This window comes from Hipposideros armiger, unplaced genomic scaffold, assembly GCF_001890085.2.
Source record: "Hipposideros armiger isolate ML-2016 unplaced genomic scaffold, ASM189008v1 scaffold_12, whole genome shotgun sequence".
In the NCBI taxonomy this organism is placed as follows: Eukaryota; Metazoa; Chordata; class Mammalia; order Chiroptera; family Hipposideridae; genus Hipposideros; species Hipposideros armiger.
In genome coordinates, this window is record NW_017731362.1 from 4,463,614 (window position 1) to 4,481,897 (window position 18,284).

At 36.1% G+C, this 18,284-nt stretch overlaps 1 protein-coding gene across 1 annotated transcript in view; it reads right to left on the minus strand.

The window, feature by feature from the left end:
- Positions 1-18,284, minus strand: part of MYO5A (myosin VA) — a 142,448-nt gene that overhangs the window by 110,626 nt on the left and 13,538 nt on the right. Inside the window, exons 5-9 of the mRNA XM_019664099.1 lie at positions 12,048-12,204; positions 7,403-7,546; positions 4,710-4,791; positions 3,986-4,093; positions 1,998-2,104 (exon numbers count right to left, since the gene is read on the minus strand). Coding sequence (XP_019519644.1) covers positions 1,998-2,104; positions 3,986-4,093; positions 4,710-4,791; positions 7,403-7,546; positions 12,048-12,204 — 598 coding nt within the window. The remainder of the gene's footprint in view (positions 1-1,997; positions 2,105-3,985; positions 4,094-4,709; positions 4,792-7,402; positions 7,547-12,047; positions 12,205-18,284) is intronic.

Sequence of the window (18,284 nt, forward strand, 5' to 3'; positions counted from 1 at the left end):
TTTGAACTTTCCAAATATGTGGTTTAGTATCATTTCACAAGTTCTGAAATTTGGTAGTAATTATTTCTTTAAACATTATGTCTGACCTCATCCTCTTTTTTTTTCTCTGTTAGGGATTATCATTAGATTAAAATTATTTTAATTAAAATCTATTGTTTTAAGTGCTCCATCTCTGGGTCCTACCTTGCATTTTGGATAATTTCTTCACATCTATCTTCTAGCTCATCAGTTCCCTCCTCAGTTATGTCAAATCTGAGTCAAAATTAATTTCTTTTGGCATCCTTAGTAGGTTTGATTCTGCTATTCTGTTGTTTTACCTAGCTCCTTCTTTTTTGTTTCATCATGAGATTTGTATTTTTTTACTGTGAGCCAATATTTCTTGTAACTTTTATCATGGGATTCTATTGAGGCCTGGATTGAAGGTAGATCCTCCAAAGTAAAATTGCAATTGCTTCTGTCAGGCATCTAGGGCCCTACAGATCCAGGACCAATTTAAGCTAAGTTTTCTGTATATAGCTTTCTGGGACTACCCAGGAAGTCTGAAATCAAGCTGGAAGCATGTGTGAGGCTCAGTTCACTATTATAAATTTTTAGGTAACTGTTTTTTCCTCCTCTACTTAGCACCAAGGCTTTAGCTGAATTAACTTTTCCTAGTACTCTTGGAATGGATGGTGAGAAAATTTATTATTAGTTCCTCATTTAGGTTTCAGCTTTAGGCAGGGGTTCCCCTATTTGTTACCCGTTTATGTAAGTCCTTAGGCTTTGTCTTTTGCCTTTTGCACCCCACTTAGCTATGAAAACCAAAGCTCAAGGTCACTGGGTTCAGTAAATGCCCTCAAAGTGAGTCCTAGTTTCAGGGTTCTGCTTCACTCTCTGGGTTCCTATTTTCACCTAGTTTTTGGCCTCTGAATAGTTCTTTGTGTATTTATTTAAAAAGTATTTTTAAGTATAATTTATCAGCAAGAAGGTCAATCAGGACACCGAGTCCAAAACTCTGAAGGTCAATTGGAGTACCAAGACACTTTCATTTTACTGATGAGGAAACTAAGGTTCAGGGAAGCTAAGCAACTCACCCAGAAACAGAGTGAGTGAATGACAGAGTTGGGATTGAACCCAGATAGAAATACTGAAACATGTACTTCAAAACGAAAGTCAAATTTATCCAAATTTAGTTAACACGAGTTAATTTACATGCAGATTGGCTAATATCAACTCGGGTGTCTGAAGAGGAAAACATAAATCTCAAGACTGTCTTCTATTACAATCTTTGAGGAAACAGAATAGAAAAAGAATTAATTACATTAAAACTCCCTCCATTTTAATAAAGTTAAGAGATACCTAATAAAGGTATGTATGTATGTGTGTGTTTGTGATCTTTGATGGAGTAATCAGCAAACATTGCAAATCACAAATGCCCAATGAGGACAGTTCGGACTGTCAGGTTTGTTACAGTTTAAACAAATGTTTCCACATATGGAATTGGGTTTTAATTCTCAGTATGTAATTATCACTAGGTGTCAATTAAAGTGAAGACACCCCATCCCACAGTCCTCTAGTCCCTCTTCCCAGGAGTAACCACTGCTAACAGTTTCTTCAATAGCTTTTAAACCATATTACATTTCCACAGCTGGAGACACAAATAAAGTTATCAGTTCTTGGTACTTGTGCCAAATGAACCCTTCTCTCCAGACTCACCAATTCAATTTTCACATCTAATATTCCCTACCTCTGTTTATATAGATCAGATATGTATCCAAGTTCAAGCCTCCTCCCTGCCACCCCCCGGTAATACACACACACACACACACACACACAATCACTGTGCACCAGGGATTAGAATCCATATTTCTTTATTTTCAGTTCAAGAATTTACTTTGGATAATATATCTCTCTGATAATGGTAATAGAGACACTTCAAATATATTTCTTCCATGAAGAAATCAACAAAACTATAACACAAATCAACTGCCATCACGCTAAGCTTGTTCTGAACTTACAGGTATCGTGCAGCTGTCTGAATCTCGAGACGTAAATCCAACGTTGCCTAAGTGAAGGATGCCAGCAAGTATTCGGAAAATTCCCATCTGATAGGATTCACTAATTCCTGAAACAACAGAGTAAATGAACAAGTGATTAATTTTGAAACAGGAACTAAACAATTATAGCAGGCAATTTTAAGCCTATTTTTAACTGTTGAATATTGCCAGATGTTGTACACATTATAATGTGTGATAGTTAACAACACTTAATAGGGCTAAGGGCATGGGCTATGGAGTGAGACAGACTCGGGCTCAAGGCCTGGCTCTGCCCCCGATCTGCCATCTCTCGTGGTCAGGTAACTTCCCGCTCCTGTGCTTCTTCCGCTTTCTCATTTGAGACAGGCAATCACTGTGACTACCTCAAAGGGTGCTTGTGAACATTAAATGAGAAAGTGCACGGAGTATACTTAACATGCTACATGATACATGGGAAGTGCTAAACAAATCATCATCATTGTCACATGCCAGATTTAACTATTTTGTTAATACGACTAGCTTTTCTGTTTATCTCCACTCCAAATGCAAGTGGCAGCCCAATAAGGCTGTTTTAAGTCAGATTACTTAATTACTTTTTTTAACTACAGACCAAGTATAAGTCAAAGAGCCCCTAAGATTGGAAGAGTTCCGCTGTTGTTGTAACCCACGCTGATGAGTGAGTCCAAACGCAGCATTGAGCAGGGCCTGAAGGCTGAGGCAGGATAAGGAGGCTGGACTGCTCCTGGCTTTTTATCAGATCTGGCTTCATTTTTAAATAAGGTAGGAATTTCCAGAATATTAGATCCACGTATATGCAAGTAAAAATTGTAAAGTTATTTCCAAATATGTAATCATATACAGCGTAATTGAGCACTCATCTTTTTTCTTTTATTTTTTTATATTAGTTTCAGGTGTACAAAGCAACATGATTAGACATTTACACCCCTCACAAAGTGATAACGCCCCTGTCTACTACCCCTGACATCGTATATAGCTGTTACTATACCACTGACTATATTCCCTACGAATACTAATCTTATAGTGAATGTTTCTGCCATCTCCTGCATTATGGCTTTTTCAAATTTCTAATTTTCTGTTTACAAACAGATTTAGGCCTAGAAGTAAAACAGTGTTTTTCAAAACTTAATACGCAAATGAATCACTAATGGCTCTTGTTCAAATGTAGACTTGGATTCAGTAGATCTGAGGTAGGGTCTGAGATTATGAATTTTTGCAAGCTATACAGTGGTCCTGGACCACATTCTGATTAGCAATGCTTTTACATTAAACTAACTCACTTTGGGGTGATCCTGAAAATATGATTTTAGATGTATTCATATTCTGAGGTTTTAAAATAAATAACTCACTAGTAAAAATGTACACTGCAGTTCTAAAGATTAATTTATTTATATGTAGACCCAATATTTTTAAATTCCAGAAACACAGTGACATCTGAGCCATTTCAGAAACAGAATAAACTACATTAATTCCTTGTTTTGTCACCCAGCCTGCTCAGCCATATAAAAACACCCAAAACAAACAAACAAAACCCTCTACAAAATGTAACTTTGCTCAGGAACCCACTTCATTTAATGTAAGTTTCAGATTTTGAAAAAGCTTAGAGTTAATTAGTCCTACCTCTGCTAATGTCCTGAATGTGTGTTTTAAATAATTTTATTGAGGGACAATTTGCATACCTTAAAATTCACCTATTTTCAGTACGCAATTCAATGATTTTTAGTAAATTTACAAAGTTGTGCAACCATCACCACAATCTAATTTTAGAATAGCTCCCATCACCCCAAAAAGGAACCTCATGCCCATTTGCTGTCCAAATGCATTTTATGAGGAATGTGAAATCTCTCAACAATACTCACCACTTAATACCAAGTTAAGCAAATATTCCAAACAAAGATTGCTGGAGTCAAAAAGCTATTGCTCATAAGAGTTCAAGAGTAAAATTACATTACCTAGCAGAGTGCAGGCCTGCCTGGTATTTACCATCTCCTTCGCATCGTCAACTCCTTCAATCACAGGGCTGCCACCTTGCTTTGTATAATGAAAGCTATTTGCATTTCCTGAAATAAGAAAAATAAAAAATTTGTAATCTGTGAAAAAGACTTGATTTCTACCTTTATGTCTACTCTCAATTAGGGGCAGTGATAGGACAGTTTAGTGTATAGGGTCTGGAATTCCACTGCCTGTGTTTTCAGTTATATTTTAACACAAAACTCAAAATTAAATAATGAAGTGAAATGTTTGAAGTTTATTTATCTTAATTGATGAGATGACTAGTCCTTTCCTAAATAGGTTTTATTCCAATCTACATGTTTCAAACACTTTACTACCCTCATTAGAAACCTCACAGGCCTCTATCACATAAACACCTTTAATTTTTTTTCTTTTAATCAAGGCAAATTTCAAACATACACAAAGGTAGAGACACTAGTATAATGATCCCCTATGTACTCATCATTCATTGTAAACAAGTATCAACTCAAGACCAATCCTGTTCCATTTAAACAGCCATTAACTCCTTCCCCAACCCATGGGTTTATCTTGAAACCATTTGCAGACCTCTTAAGTCATCCATTAATATTTCAGTATGAGATAATCTCCTTTTCAACAAACTTATGAACTCAGAAATTAACAGAAAACAATACCAGTGCAATAAATCTAATGCCATATTCATACCTAATCGCAGCATTTTAAATTCAGGTAACTTTGCTGAGGCACAAAGCTGATAGAAGATATGATAGTTTCTCTCTTCTTCTGCCTTTGAAATAAGAAGAGTTTTCAATTACAGCATTTTCTTCTAAAATTCAGAATATTCAATCAAAAATAAAATTTTAATATTTAATTATCTTAGTGCAATAAATTGTCCTTTCCCAAATTCCCTAATACATATTTATAATTACTCAACCTTACAATTGATTAGCCATGTACATACGTGTGAGTGTGTATCTGTTGGTCACATTCAACATAAAATATCTGATAGCAATCCTTTATGAAATAGTGAACAGCTTGGTATAGGGCAGGGGTCGGCTCGCGAGCCACATGTGGCTCTTTGGGTATGTACATGTGGCTCTGAAGTAAATTGAAAATGAAAATAAAACTATCATAGTTTCATTTATAAAATTTTTAAAAGAATATTATTCACATAATGGTGATTTCATTTGTTTTATAGGTCTCGCAAAACTTTGAGGGACAGGATTAGCTCTTCCATCTCAAAAGTTTGCCGACCCCTGGTATAGGGCATTGTCATAAGAGATCATTGCCTTTGGGGGAAGCTAAAACCATTTTTTTGATACTCAATACTTTCTCACAGTACCTCTTAGATTCACAGTCTTTTAAACACTCTGAATAAAAAAGAATATCCTGTTTTTGCTGTATTTTAGACTGGACCATCTACTACAGTTTTAAGAAACCCACAAATGCATTATGTCTTCTATATCAATAAAAATATCTTATAAAATAAAAAATAAAGTATGTACAATTCTAAGATCATTTACTATTTCCTGACAGTCTTTTTCTACATATATACTTTAAAAAGACAGTTGTAATAATATTCACACAAAACTGAATTGTTATACTCTATTATCATATCCTTGAATTCTGCCATGTATTCAGTTGACTAATCAATACTGCAAGTAAGCCCAAGGTCAGGTTTGATGCTCAAAGGGGGCTGATGTCAGGTAAAGAAAACCTATTACAGGAACAAAAGATACTGAACAAATTAACAATGTACCAATGATTATAAGCATGATTAGGCAAGAGATCAGGTAGTTCGGTTCACAGCCAACTAGAAAACCAGGTGGATCTACAGAAATGCTTTGGTCATCTTTGTACATGGACAATATCAATAATGTTCTGTCTGACTCATTTTGACATACCAAACTCCTCAATAACAGCCCTGGGGATTGGGGAATAGCTGGAATTGCTTCAATATCTCTAGATAAGCCAGCATTAGGCCTTAATGTTTTTTCTTAAGCACTACTAACCTCTAGTCACCATACCCACTGAACCTTTAATTGTTTACCTATCAATCAAATCTGTACCATTTAAACTCAGTCTTCTCTTAGATCTACATATTTCCTCCATTCTTTCTTTTGGCTACTAAACATTTTTTTTAAACCTATAAAGTATATATATGTGTACATATTAACATTGTTCTATGTGTACCTACATATTACTTTTTAAAATTTTTTTATTTTTCAATTACAGTTGACTTACAATATTATGTTATCTTCAGGTGTACAATATAGTGATTAGACACTTACATAAGTTACGAACTGATCACCCTGATAAATCTAGTACCCCTCTGACACTATAATTATTATAATATCATTGACTATATTCCCTATACTATACTTAACGTTCTCATGACTATTTTGTAACCACCAACTTGTACTTCTTAATCCCTTCACCTTTTTCACCTATATTAGAACAATGGAGGAGGGTGACTATTGCTTTACTATACAAATCAAGTATTATACTTTAGGGGGCCACAAATCAGGCACATCTCCAAAGCCAAAGCCACGGCAGTTGCAGGCTGCTGAAATTCATGGCTCTCAGTCTGTCCCAGACACTTTCAAAGCCCTAACAGACTCGTGCAATGGAAATTATAGACTCTGCCACATGGCAGAGCCAGGGGAATATGAACTGCAGTGCAGGGGGCATCCAGTAAGGGGGCTACAGAAACCCTGATCTCACCGCATGCAGTGGCTCACCAGGATCCTTATCCTCGGAGTTTTCCAGTGATAAGAATACATTTCCTCGAGCATACCTGTAAATATGTAACTCTATAGTATTTCCCACTTACAGATCGTTGAAAGACCAAGAGCAGATGTGTGACTGAAATCCTGCACATAGATTTGAGTGGGTTCTTTGACAGTAGTTCACAACTGGGTTGTGAAGATTTTTTTAACCCTAGTTATTCTATTTAAACAATATAATAATGTCACATTCTAAGAGAGGAAAGAAGGAAGGAAAGAGAATGGGATAATTTCATTTTTCTTTAACTAAGTTCAAATTGTAACTCATTGAAGGCATGAACCAATGTCATTCCTACCAATTGGGAAATATGAAACACAAGACTAAACTAATAGCACCTCTTCTTACCTAAGCTTTTCTTACAAGTATCTGTAGGGAAAGGTCAAAACCATAAAAACGAAATCAGGGCTCAGCTCCAAAGACTATTAGTTTAATAGGTATTCCCCTGTCTCTAACAGGCACCATTTTATGTGTTTCTGTCCAAATGTGTTTTGTAGCAATATTGTCATAATATGCTCAAGAGTATCCGGAAATAAAATACATACCAGCAAGCATGAGTTCTGGAATTGCATGGCACTCTAACACATGTATATATGTGTACATGCCCAGCTTACCTGGAACACCACTCGGGATTTCTCTAAAAGGTAAGTTCTCATATTGGCACCAATGATTCGATATCTCTTATCAAAGCCAATCTCGATATACTTCCCAAAACGGCTACTATTATCATTCCTGGTTGTCTTAGCATTTCCAATTGACTAAGAAGCAAAGGAAGAAAATAAGATTTTAGAAGTGCAATTCATGACATATGACCTACAGAGTTGGTGGTTCATGGAGAGAAAGGATGGTATAGAACACAACCCTTTAAAGTGGATTCTTTTAAGAACAGTACCAATGTTGCCCCTGCAGACACAAGTGTATGTTTTGCTCACTGCACAACCATGCAAATATATACCAATAGTTCATATCCGCCTTATTATTCTCACACAACTTAGTTTTATAACTAGTAAACCTGAACCAGGGGCTGGGAGGTTTCATACACCATCTGGGGTATTTGAGCACACTCATTCATGCCAGCAAAGAAAGAGAATGGATGGCCCTGGGAGCTGCCAAGGCACAAGCCCTCTTAGTGAAACATCAGGGTTTTGATTTCTTAAAAAACTTAGCCTGTTTTATGTAAATAAGCTGGTTAAGACACATTAATATTCTCCTCAAAATGTTGCTTGGTGTTCAAGATCTCTTTAGCCAGAAGTTTCTATCATCTTATCCTGTGACAATAAAGGTCCAGTTGGACTGCTGATTTGTGAAGCATTAGCAATTATCCACCCAATTCAAAGTCATTTTCCGAAACCAGAGACAATTAATTTGGCTTTGGATTTTGATAGCTGTATCTAACTTGTAAAACATCTGTTACAGAATGCAGGGAATGTAACTCAGCTAAATGTTTTATATAATCTTAAAATGGCATATGTACTGCTTTCTGATTTAAATAACATGCTTCTATACATTTTTCTTTCATGGCAAAGTAAAAAACATGGTGTAGTTAGAAAAGCAAGTGTTCACATAATGCATATATTAAATGTTTAATACGATAACTTCATAAGATTAATATCTTTCACGTATATCTGGTAGTGCAAAGCCTGTGACTACCAGAATTAGTATATTGAAATTACAGCAGAGAGAAAGATGTAAAAATGTTCTGGAGTGTTACAAGAGCCATACAATATAAGTGATAAAAAGAGGAACATAGGCACAAAAGTCAACAAGTTAGGTTCTCTGATCCATAAAATAAAATTTATTTTCACTCTCTGAAATCCTATTTTTGTTTTGGCAATGAGAACACTGCTATGTTTCAGATTAACATTTTAAATGGAAAGACTGACTGAAAGCTATCTTCCCAGCAAAATAACAGTATGATTTAATGTGGCCTAAGGTAATTTAACAATACAGATATTTACTCAGATATTCCCCTTCCTGATATTACACAAAGCACAACAAACAGTCTTGACATATTCCCATTGTTTTTATTTTGTTTAGAAAGGAAATTAATGATAAATATAGAATTTTCTTTCAACACAATATATTCTGTCAAAGAGCAGATGGAGGGCTACACGCAGTAGCACCGGAGGCAGCAGTAATAGTTACTGAGCGCTTACCAGCCACTGTTCTAAGCACTTTCAGCAACTAAGCAAGTTGGGCGGAAGGGTGAGCACAGCTTCTCCTCCTCCCTGACTCTTATCCCACCTTCCATATGTCATCTCTTCCCCATCTACTCAGAGTGGGAGTCAGAGTAGCCAACCTGCCAAAGCAATACTACACTCTGTGAGAAGAGGCAGTGAGTGGGCAAGGGTTGAAACAGACGCCGTTGTCTTTGAGTAAAAGGTATTTAAACATAGAGCAAAGAATGGTGGAAGAAGCAAGTGAAACAGAAATCCGAAGGGTATCAGACCAGGCCCTATTACCAACTTGCCATCATCTAATCCTTTGAGGAGCTTTAGTGTCCCCAAGTGTAAACTGACTAGGACAAATGAGCTCTAGGGTCCTTTTCAAAAATAAAATGATAGGATTCTAAGCCTTGAACCTGATATTGAAAGAAGGTTCTATATATAAACAGTTATATAAACAGTACCTTTTGTCATTCCCCCTGATTTCTTCATCTGCCTTATAAGTACTGTATTTGCAAGTGTCCCTTAATGCTATTTTCACTTGAATCAGCAAGAAATTGTTAAAGGAAAGAAGTTTTGTGGCCTTAATTTTACTATTGATTTCAGTGAAATGTTGAGTTATTCTTCTTTACTAAATGGAGATGAAAATCTTCAACTACGGTTACTGAAGATGAAAATGAATGATTGAGACCCAGTATGCCCCAAGAATCCTTCCTGTCCCCATCTTAGGGTAAAAATTTCCAGGCGAAAAGGGAGAAAAAGAAAACAAGGTAAAAAAGAGCAAAAAGAATCACTTCTCTGTACATCATTTGTATTTTGCAAAAGCAGCCCATGCCAAGGCTGAGGAATTTGCTTTTTAAAGGATAATGTGCAAATCCCAGTAGGCACGGGGCAGTGATGCTAACTGGGCATAATGGTCCAATGAGGGGTGATCCTTGAGGAGTTTCAGCAGATCACTGGACACCCAGACTTGCCTTTCTTGACATCGCAGTAAAGGGCTTTGATACAGAGGCATAGTCTTGAGGCAGGTTTAACGCTAAAAATTTTCTAGGCCACATATTCAGTACATAGCTACGTTTTTTCCTATAATTGTAAACCCTGTTACCATTCTTTAGCCCCATATTCCATTTTAATCTTTCAAATTGGGATTCATTTGTAGTTGTTGAAAATTAGCTCTCTCTTTACCAAATTTTCTTACTCCAAATTCTTATAAAAAAACTAACAATAACATAGAAGGAAATAGCTAGGCATAACTGATGACTTTATCTTTTTTTGTTCATCCTAGCAAAAGGTAAATTCCCTACAACTATATATTGAAAAGTAGTATCTGTGACCATTCCATATGTTTAATATCATTCTTCACTAACACAACTCAAATCTGTGTTGTAGAAAAACCAATTAACCAATTTTTTGAAAGAGAATATGCAAGGTCATAAAATAGTTGATTCAACTTGACATATTCTTGGGTTGTTGGGAAAGTCATGAGGCATTTTTGCAATGAGAAACATAGAAAAAATATGTCATGACTTTTCCAACAACTGTAGAAGGTTCATGCCAGACTTGTGTAATTATATGATCCAGGCCTAGAAAAGATGGGGTTCCCTGATATCATCACAATCAAGACTTTGGGATATTCTAACATGAGGGGCTATGAATGACCTAAACTGTTGCCAAAATTTCAAGAATTCATTGTCATGATCAAAATAATGGTAGGAAGCAAATCCCTGTTGTTTTCTAATCCAAAACCTAAACCGGCTCTACAGACTATATCTCCTCAATATTAACACCAGTGGCATCCACTACTGTATCTGTAGCTTTAATTCTTCAAAATCTTAATAGTTGCTTAAAATCTTTACTACTTTCTTTTGGCACAGATATCTGTTTCCTCCTGTCCGTGCTATTTCAGTAAACTTTTTCAGTTCTCTTTCCATAATGCACTCCACCCAGGAGGTCTCTTAACTTCCCCAGTATATCTTGTCCTCTCAACCCCAAGAACAGCAGTCCTGATGTTCTGCAGGCAAGGGGTCATAGCATTCTGTTCTGAAGTATCACACACAGCACTGCAAACCAGGCACAATTACCTCTGGACTGATTATTGCAAAAACCACTCGTACCACAGGTGCATCAGGCCAGTTTTAAACGCCATCTGTGTTTGGGTGACAAATAAGGCTTGACAAAGGAAAAAAACAGGAATAAAAAAATGCTGATTTGAATTTTTAATAAGAAAGGTTTGTTTCTGCATGTCCAAACTAATTTCTCTCCACTTAATGAGACTTACTTTTCCCATTTAATGGGACTACTTACAAAAATGTAAGTCTCCTAAAATCATATTAGACAAATAATTCTCTAGTTACGAATCCTAAAATACTCAAATTCTCCATACTCAAATAGGTCCATTTTCTTTGGCATAAGCGTTTCTACTCTGTATACATGTTCCGCCTTTTGAAACAGACTTCCACAGTTCTTCCTTTCTCAAGAATTTATAGTTATTGAATTTCTTTTTCTAACCTGAAACTGTGTGATATGCTTGACAGAAACACGAAGAAAATGTTTACAAGATCATAATTTAAGTTTATAGTTCAAATCTGGGGGGGGGGAAAAGAAAACTTTATAGCTAAACAAGTTGGACTAAGTATAGAAAATGAAATGTGGGTAAAGGAATAATGAGCCTCATTCACGTTTAACGTAGTGAATCCTGTGATGTGGAAAGAGCTTGAATAAGAACTCAGTGTAAGAGTAACTTACACTTCTAGTACAAGGAGCAATAGATATGAGTCAATTAACTAGAAGAAAGAAACTTCAGAAAATGAAGTACCACTACCAGCTACTTAGAGGCAAAAATTCAATGGTAGGTTAAAAAAGCACGATTATGAAATGAAGTAGATTGTTTTATAGCTGAGCTTTACTCAAAATGTCTACCTTGGTGAATTTTCACTTTTCCTAGGTCTCTTACTAGCACGTGGAAAATTATTTTCCTACTTTCAGTGCATGGGGGATCCCAGACATCCTGACATGTGCTGCATCAAACAATTTTTTTACATGTTTCTTAACCAGAGAATATATAGGAGGAAGGCCAAGGCTGCTGCTGTCTTACCTCCATGATGGGGTTGGAGGCCAAGACCTTTTCCTCAACATTGGCTTCACTGGCAGAACCACTCACAGTTGCAAAGTATCGCATGGCATACTTAGCTGAGACTGTTTTTCCTGCCCCAGACTCTCCACTTACAATGATGGACTGATTTCGTTCATCTCTGTAAAACAAAGAAGAGTCACTGACAGTACTGCCCACTTCTCAATGTGATTAGTATGATTTCTGCTGTGTTCTCATCAATGAGCCATGGTGAAGTTCTGCTGGTTCACACAGGCAACAATGTGGGAGGGAACTTAAGAATGATATTTCCTAATAAAAATAACTACTTATAAACTAACAATGAACAGAGAGGGAGAAAAAGATATCAACCATTAAATTAGAAAGCATTACATCTACGGGTAAATCTACAATAGAAGGTTTCTGAATGTTTTGTGTATTCAATCTCAAACATATTATTTGATTCCTAGAGAATTACTTTGGTATATTACAGTACTGTTGTTAATCACCTCAGAAAAGAAAGGAGCCACAGCAAAGGAATTTGGAAGAAAATTATATTTAATGAAAATTACAAATTGTCTACTAGCTCACAGTCCATAAAATAGTGTTTCCCACAAGCTCTGTCTTCTACTAAAATATCCTCACTGCCAGAGAAGAAATGGTTCATTTGTGGGCTGATTTGTTCAAATATGTCAGAACTCAAAGACTATCACTATTATACCTTTAGTTCATTCTCACAATGACTCAAAACTCTAAGTGATGAACTTGCTCATAAGACTGTCATTTCTTTGAGGATAAGGACCTATGTCATCTTTATCTTTAATATCCAGCACCTAGTTGAGAGCCTGATACATCACAAATGCTCAATAAGGAAATAGAACTTCAATGAGCAATGTAGCCTAGGAATCAATCTCTCTGCTTTGGCTATGATTTCTACTAGGACATTAGCAGGAAATGTTCGCTTCCTGAGATGAAACCAGCAGTTAGCTCTAATTCATCAAAATAACTGAACAAGTACATAATGGAGGTATCATTTGTGCCCTTCATTTACAAAGAGACAAGATAACTTCAAAGGTTTTTAGTGGAATTATCCTATAAGGCCACAAGATTGGGAGGTTATTCCATTACAGAAGATGATCTTTTAAACTTTTAAAAGAGATTTATTTATCCAACAAATACACATGACAAATATTGTGTTAAATATCAGAGATACAAGTTACATAAACCATGATTTTCATCCTCAAGTAGCTGAAGATCTAATAGGAAAGATAGACTAGTATTTTAAGGTTATAATACATATGATGGGGCAATGAGTGGAGAAAGAAGTAATCAGGGAAGACGCCCTGGGGATGAGCACCATCTAGAAAGAGGAGTAAGAAACAGCAAGAGATAGATGAGAAAGTTAGGAGGGAACATTCCAGGATACAGAGATAACATAAATGAAGACTCAGACACATGAGAAGTTAGGAAAATGCACATAATTTGGTTTGGCTGAAACATGGAGTAATTACAGATAAGGTTGTAGAAGTTAGGAAGAACTGAATCATAAAGTCTTAACGTGAGATGTTAAGGAATTTGAAGTTTATCTAAGAGTTACTGAGTACCACAGTAGGGTTTTAAACAGAAAATAGCACAACCCAATTAGTAAATCACTCTGGCAGCAATATGGAATACGGGTGTCAGGGGGTCCAAAGAAAAATGATGACAGTTTGAACAGAAGTTGTGGTGGTCAGATGGGTTTAAGAGGTACAAAAGTGGTAGGAATCAACAGTACTTGGTAATACATTTCCAAAGTAGAAACTTAGGACTTTTCTAAGGAAAAGGCCCTGTTTTCTTTGAGAAAATTAGGCTCACTGCCTTATTTTCCAGATTTTGAAAAATATAGTGGGGAGTACCCAGTGCAGGCCTGATAAGTACATTCACATCCCTCTGACAGGGCCATGTGACAGGACCTTGATGACACACTAAGGAATGTCTAATTCTTATAGTACAAGCTTGCACATCATCCCATTTTCATGAAATTTCCTTGAACCTCATACTCACCATCTCATTTCCTTTTTATTTAAATTTCTAAACTATACTAGATACTCCCATTGCTTCTTTCATTCATGGATGATTTCAAGATAAATTACTGTAGTAAAACAGTTCTCATTGTGGTACCAATGTCCTTTTTTTCAGTCATTTAAAATGTCCTAAGAATTTATCTTTTTCGACACATTAATCAAGGGACAGAATCAGCAGTCTTTAGATTACCTTCTAAAATATGATGAGAAAATGATCTCTTCCTAAATCCTACATGATGGGTTCTGTCACTACATCCTGTGTGACAGCTAACTTGACAAAAGTCTCCCAGCACTTCTGATGGCAAACTAGGTGAGAAGGCTGCCACTAATCTGATGAAAAGGAAATATTAATAGGAACTGCTATCCTAAACTGTACTGCCTTTGAAAATCTATTTCAAGTCTTCATGACAAAATATTGTATCAAAAAAATCTAGAAATTCCTATGTAAAAGCCCTTTCCTATAATATCGAGATGAAGAAAAATGTTAAAGGCAATAAGATTGAGATTGTTCAAATGAATAACAAAGATTTGTACAAATACCTACATATACACACTGATGTCAAGCACATGCGAGATACATTTTCTTTTCCACAATTTAGGATCCTGTATCCATATAACCAAAAGTTTTAAAATGTTTTTAAGGGACTTGATTGTTTCTTATATTTTCCTGACTTTTGGCAGAGAGAATTCCCTTTTTTCCCAAGCCTAGTAGAGCATTCCAATATATAAATAAGTACCACTCTTCCATTATATAAACTCTGAATCCAGGTGCCAGTCCTAGCTCTGTCATTTACCAGCTTCATGGATTTAAGTAATTGCATGGTCTGTTTGGGTCACAATTTTCTCATCTTTAAGATTAAATGGCATCTAAAGTCCTCCTCAAAAGCTAAAGTACTATGATCTAAAAGTCAAAATACATTTACAGTTGATTTTCCAGATGTTGGATTGGCCATAGCCCACATTCTAAGGGTAAACTCTTGGGATAACTAGAAAAGGCCAGGCCTACAGACACTTAGGTGGTCTCGAATGACTGTATGTGAGATGGAGGATTTCTTCTCTAGAGAATCCCTGAACCAGAGATGGCCAAAACCAAAACAGGGCTACAAAGAGAAAAATGGAAAATAATTCACTAACCTGCTTTTAAATTAAGAATAGGAGTCAGAAATCTTTATAATAAGTGCAATAAAGTCTTTAAAATGCCTTCAGTTCTATGTGGCCATAGGAAGAAATGCCAGAAAGACAGGACAAAAGCAGAGATAGACAAAGTAAGGAGCCAAGTAGAGACACAGAAGGGAGAAAGGTAATATATAATGAAGACATACAAAGGTAAAAACAAGAAGAGTATGATAGGGATGAGGAGAAAACAGACAAACACATCAGGGATAAAAATTTTACGGTTTCAAGGTGAATATCAGAGTTCACCCTCTTCTATTGCTGTGGCTTTTAGAGTGTTGTATACATGTAAATAATAATTTATTATTTGAAATTTTGATTGGCTGATCAGCCACTGTTCATAATATTTTGGGTGTTCTTGTCCTCCTCGCATCACAAGAACCTTCTTTGTACTTTTGGAATATAGATATCACTTCAAGGGCCTGATAAAACCAAGTTAAAGAACAGAGATTCTCCACTCCTCTTCAAGGGCAGATCAATCTGGAACATCTTAGTGATGCATAAACCAAAGATTTATGATTTCTGGCCGGCCAGTCCTCAAGGGCCTCTACAATGATCCTAAGCAGCCTGGGTACTGGATGTCCTGGAGTAGAGATGAGCTCTTCTGACCTGTCTCAATCAATGGTGGCCTCATAGACTCCTATGTAAGCTAAAAACCCCAACTAAAAATACTGCTTCCTTCATTCCTTCATTCAACAATCGTAATGAGTAGCCACAATGTGCCAAGCACTTTATGAAGATAAAGACTTTAGGGTCATAGCCTATTGAGAGAAAGTGAAAAGTACACAGTTAAAATACAGTGGAGTAATTGCTAGAAAAGCGGGCTATCCAGGACACTATGAAAGCATTGAGGAGATGTGAGGAGGGGATGTCAGGAAATGCTTTCTAAGAGATGATGCCTGAACTGACTCTTATGTGGTGATTAGGAGAAACCAGATTGTGTGGAAAAACGGAAATGAGAAGTAAATATGTAGAAGCACTGGAAACCCCAGGAAAAAATTATCTAAGGGTAGGCTATCCACTCTGGGATGATGAAAGAGATTTTACACTTTATTTTATTTTCCTTCTATAGTCCTCAGTATCTATATATATTTAGTATAAAAATCTGAAAACATTTATCCGTAAAGATAGATGTGCTCTGATTTTCATTGCAGCTTTATTTATGATGGCCAAGACATGGAAACAACCAAAGTGTCCTTTGACAGATGATTGGATAAAGAAGATATGGTATATATACACAATGGAATACTACTCTGCCATAAGAAAAGATGAAATAGTGCTATTTGCGACAACATGGATGGATCTTGAGGTTATTATGCTAAGTGAAATAAGTCAGACAAAAAAAGTTGAGAACCATATGATTTCACTGATATGTGGTCTATAAAACTGAAAACAACAAAAGAACATGACAAACAAATGAAGAAACAAAAACTCATAGACACAGACAATAGTTTAGTGGTTACCAGAGGGTAAGGGGGGAGGGGTTGTGGTAGATGAAGGTAAAAGGGATCAAATATATGGTGATGGAAGAACTGACTCTATGTGGTGAACACACAGTGTGATATATATTAATAGGCGATGCATTACAGAATTGTACACCTGAAATGTATGTAACTTTACTAACAATTGTCACTCCAATAAACTTGAATTTAAAAAAAAAATTTTCTATCTATTTGGTCTGTCTAGCCTTTCCTTATATTATGTCAATTAAGTTTTCATTTTGTATCAGGTATATTATTTTATAGATTTTCCTTCTAAACTTTACCCTTTAAAACATGTAATCTCTCTAGTTTATTATTGTCACATTGAATGCTATTCATAGCTTCCAATACCATCACCTTGTCCTCTGCAAATTTAATGATCATACTTTCAATTCACATCCAGGTCATTAATGAGGAAACTAAGAAATGCTGGCCTCAGGGCTGACTCATGAGGAACACAATGGAATATGCCCACCCATGTTGATGCTGGCTCTCTGATAACCACCCATTGGTGCTGCCATGCACCCTGGTAAAGTGTAAAGCACCTAGGTCTAACTTTTAGCTTATACGTGATCATGTTCACGTGAAACAAAACCTAGAGTTTTGCTTTTTTGCAGGCAATCAATCTAATTATTTCTCCCTTTATTTGGTCCCTTGTTTAAAAAAGAGAACATTAAGTTAGTGTAATATAATGCTTTCTTCCAAAATTGTGTTTTTACTGTGGTGACTTAAAGATATGCCTTCATTTGAGACGCTCATCCCTATTTCTGTTAAGTTTTTCTACATTCTTATCACTTGTCAAAATCAAGCTACTCTGCTCTGTCTCTGACTACTGCTTTTGATCAATCCCAAAAAGAAGATTTAAACTTTAAAAGATTTACACTATGCAATGGGTTCACAAGGACAATATTATTTTTGAAGTGTAAATATTTATTATAAGAGTGTGCTGGCATTGGTGAAAGCTGTGCTTTAGAGAGGCAGAGAGGCTACTCAGGAAATGAAAATAAGCGTTCCCTGGAGATACATGCTGAGGTTATTCAATTCCTGATGAGAAGCCTGTCACATGGTTATCGGGTCCTCTCATGTCAATCTGACTTTTCTGTTCCATCAGTACAGAGTCTCTGAGATTCACATGAAGATGCCATAAAGAAATAGCTAAATTATATTTGTTTATAACTTTTATAGACTCTTACAGTTATTGTGTTTTATTCCTACTGCAACCTTATGGGTTAGATAGTACTCAGCAAGTCCCAAATTCACAGAATAAAGAACTCCAAAGAGGAGTTGTTTACTGGGAGCTGAGATGGTCTAAAAGTAAAATTTGAATGAGATCATGAAGAATAAATAGAGGAAATATTTACAACATTATTGATTATATTCCTCGGACTCTTTTTCTATCCCTGAGGCCATATTGCAATTACCAATTTGTACTGTCTCATCCCTTCCCCTCTCCTTCATCCCCACCCCCTCCAAACTAACAACCCTCAGTTCTTCCTCTGTGTCTCTGAGACTATCTCCATCCACTT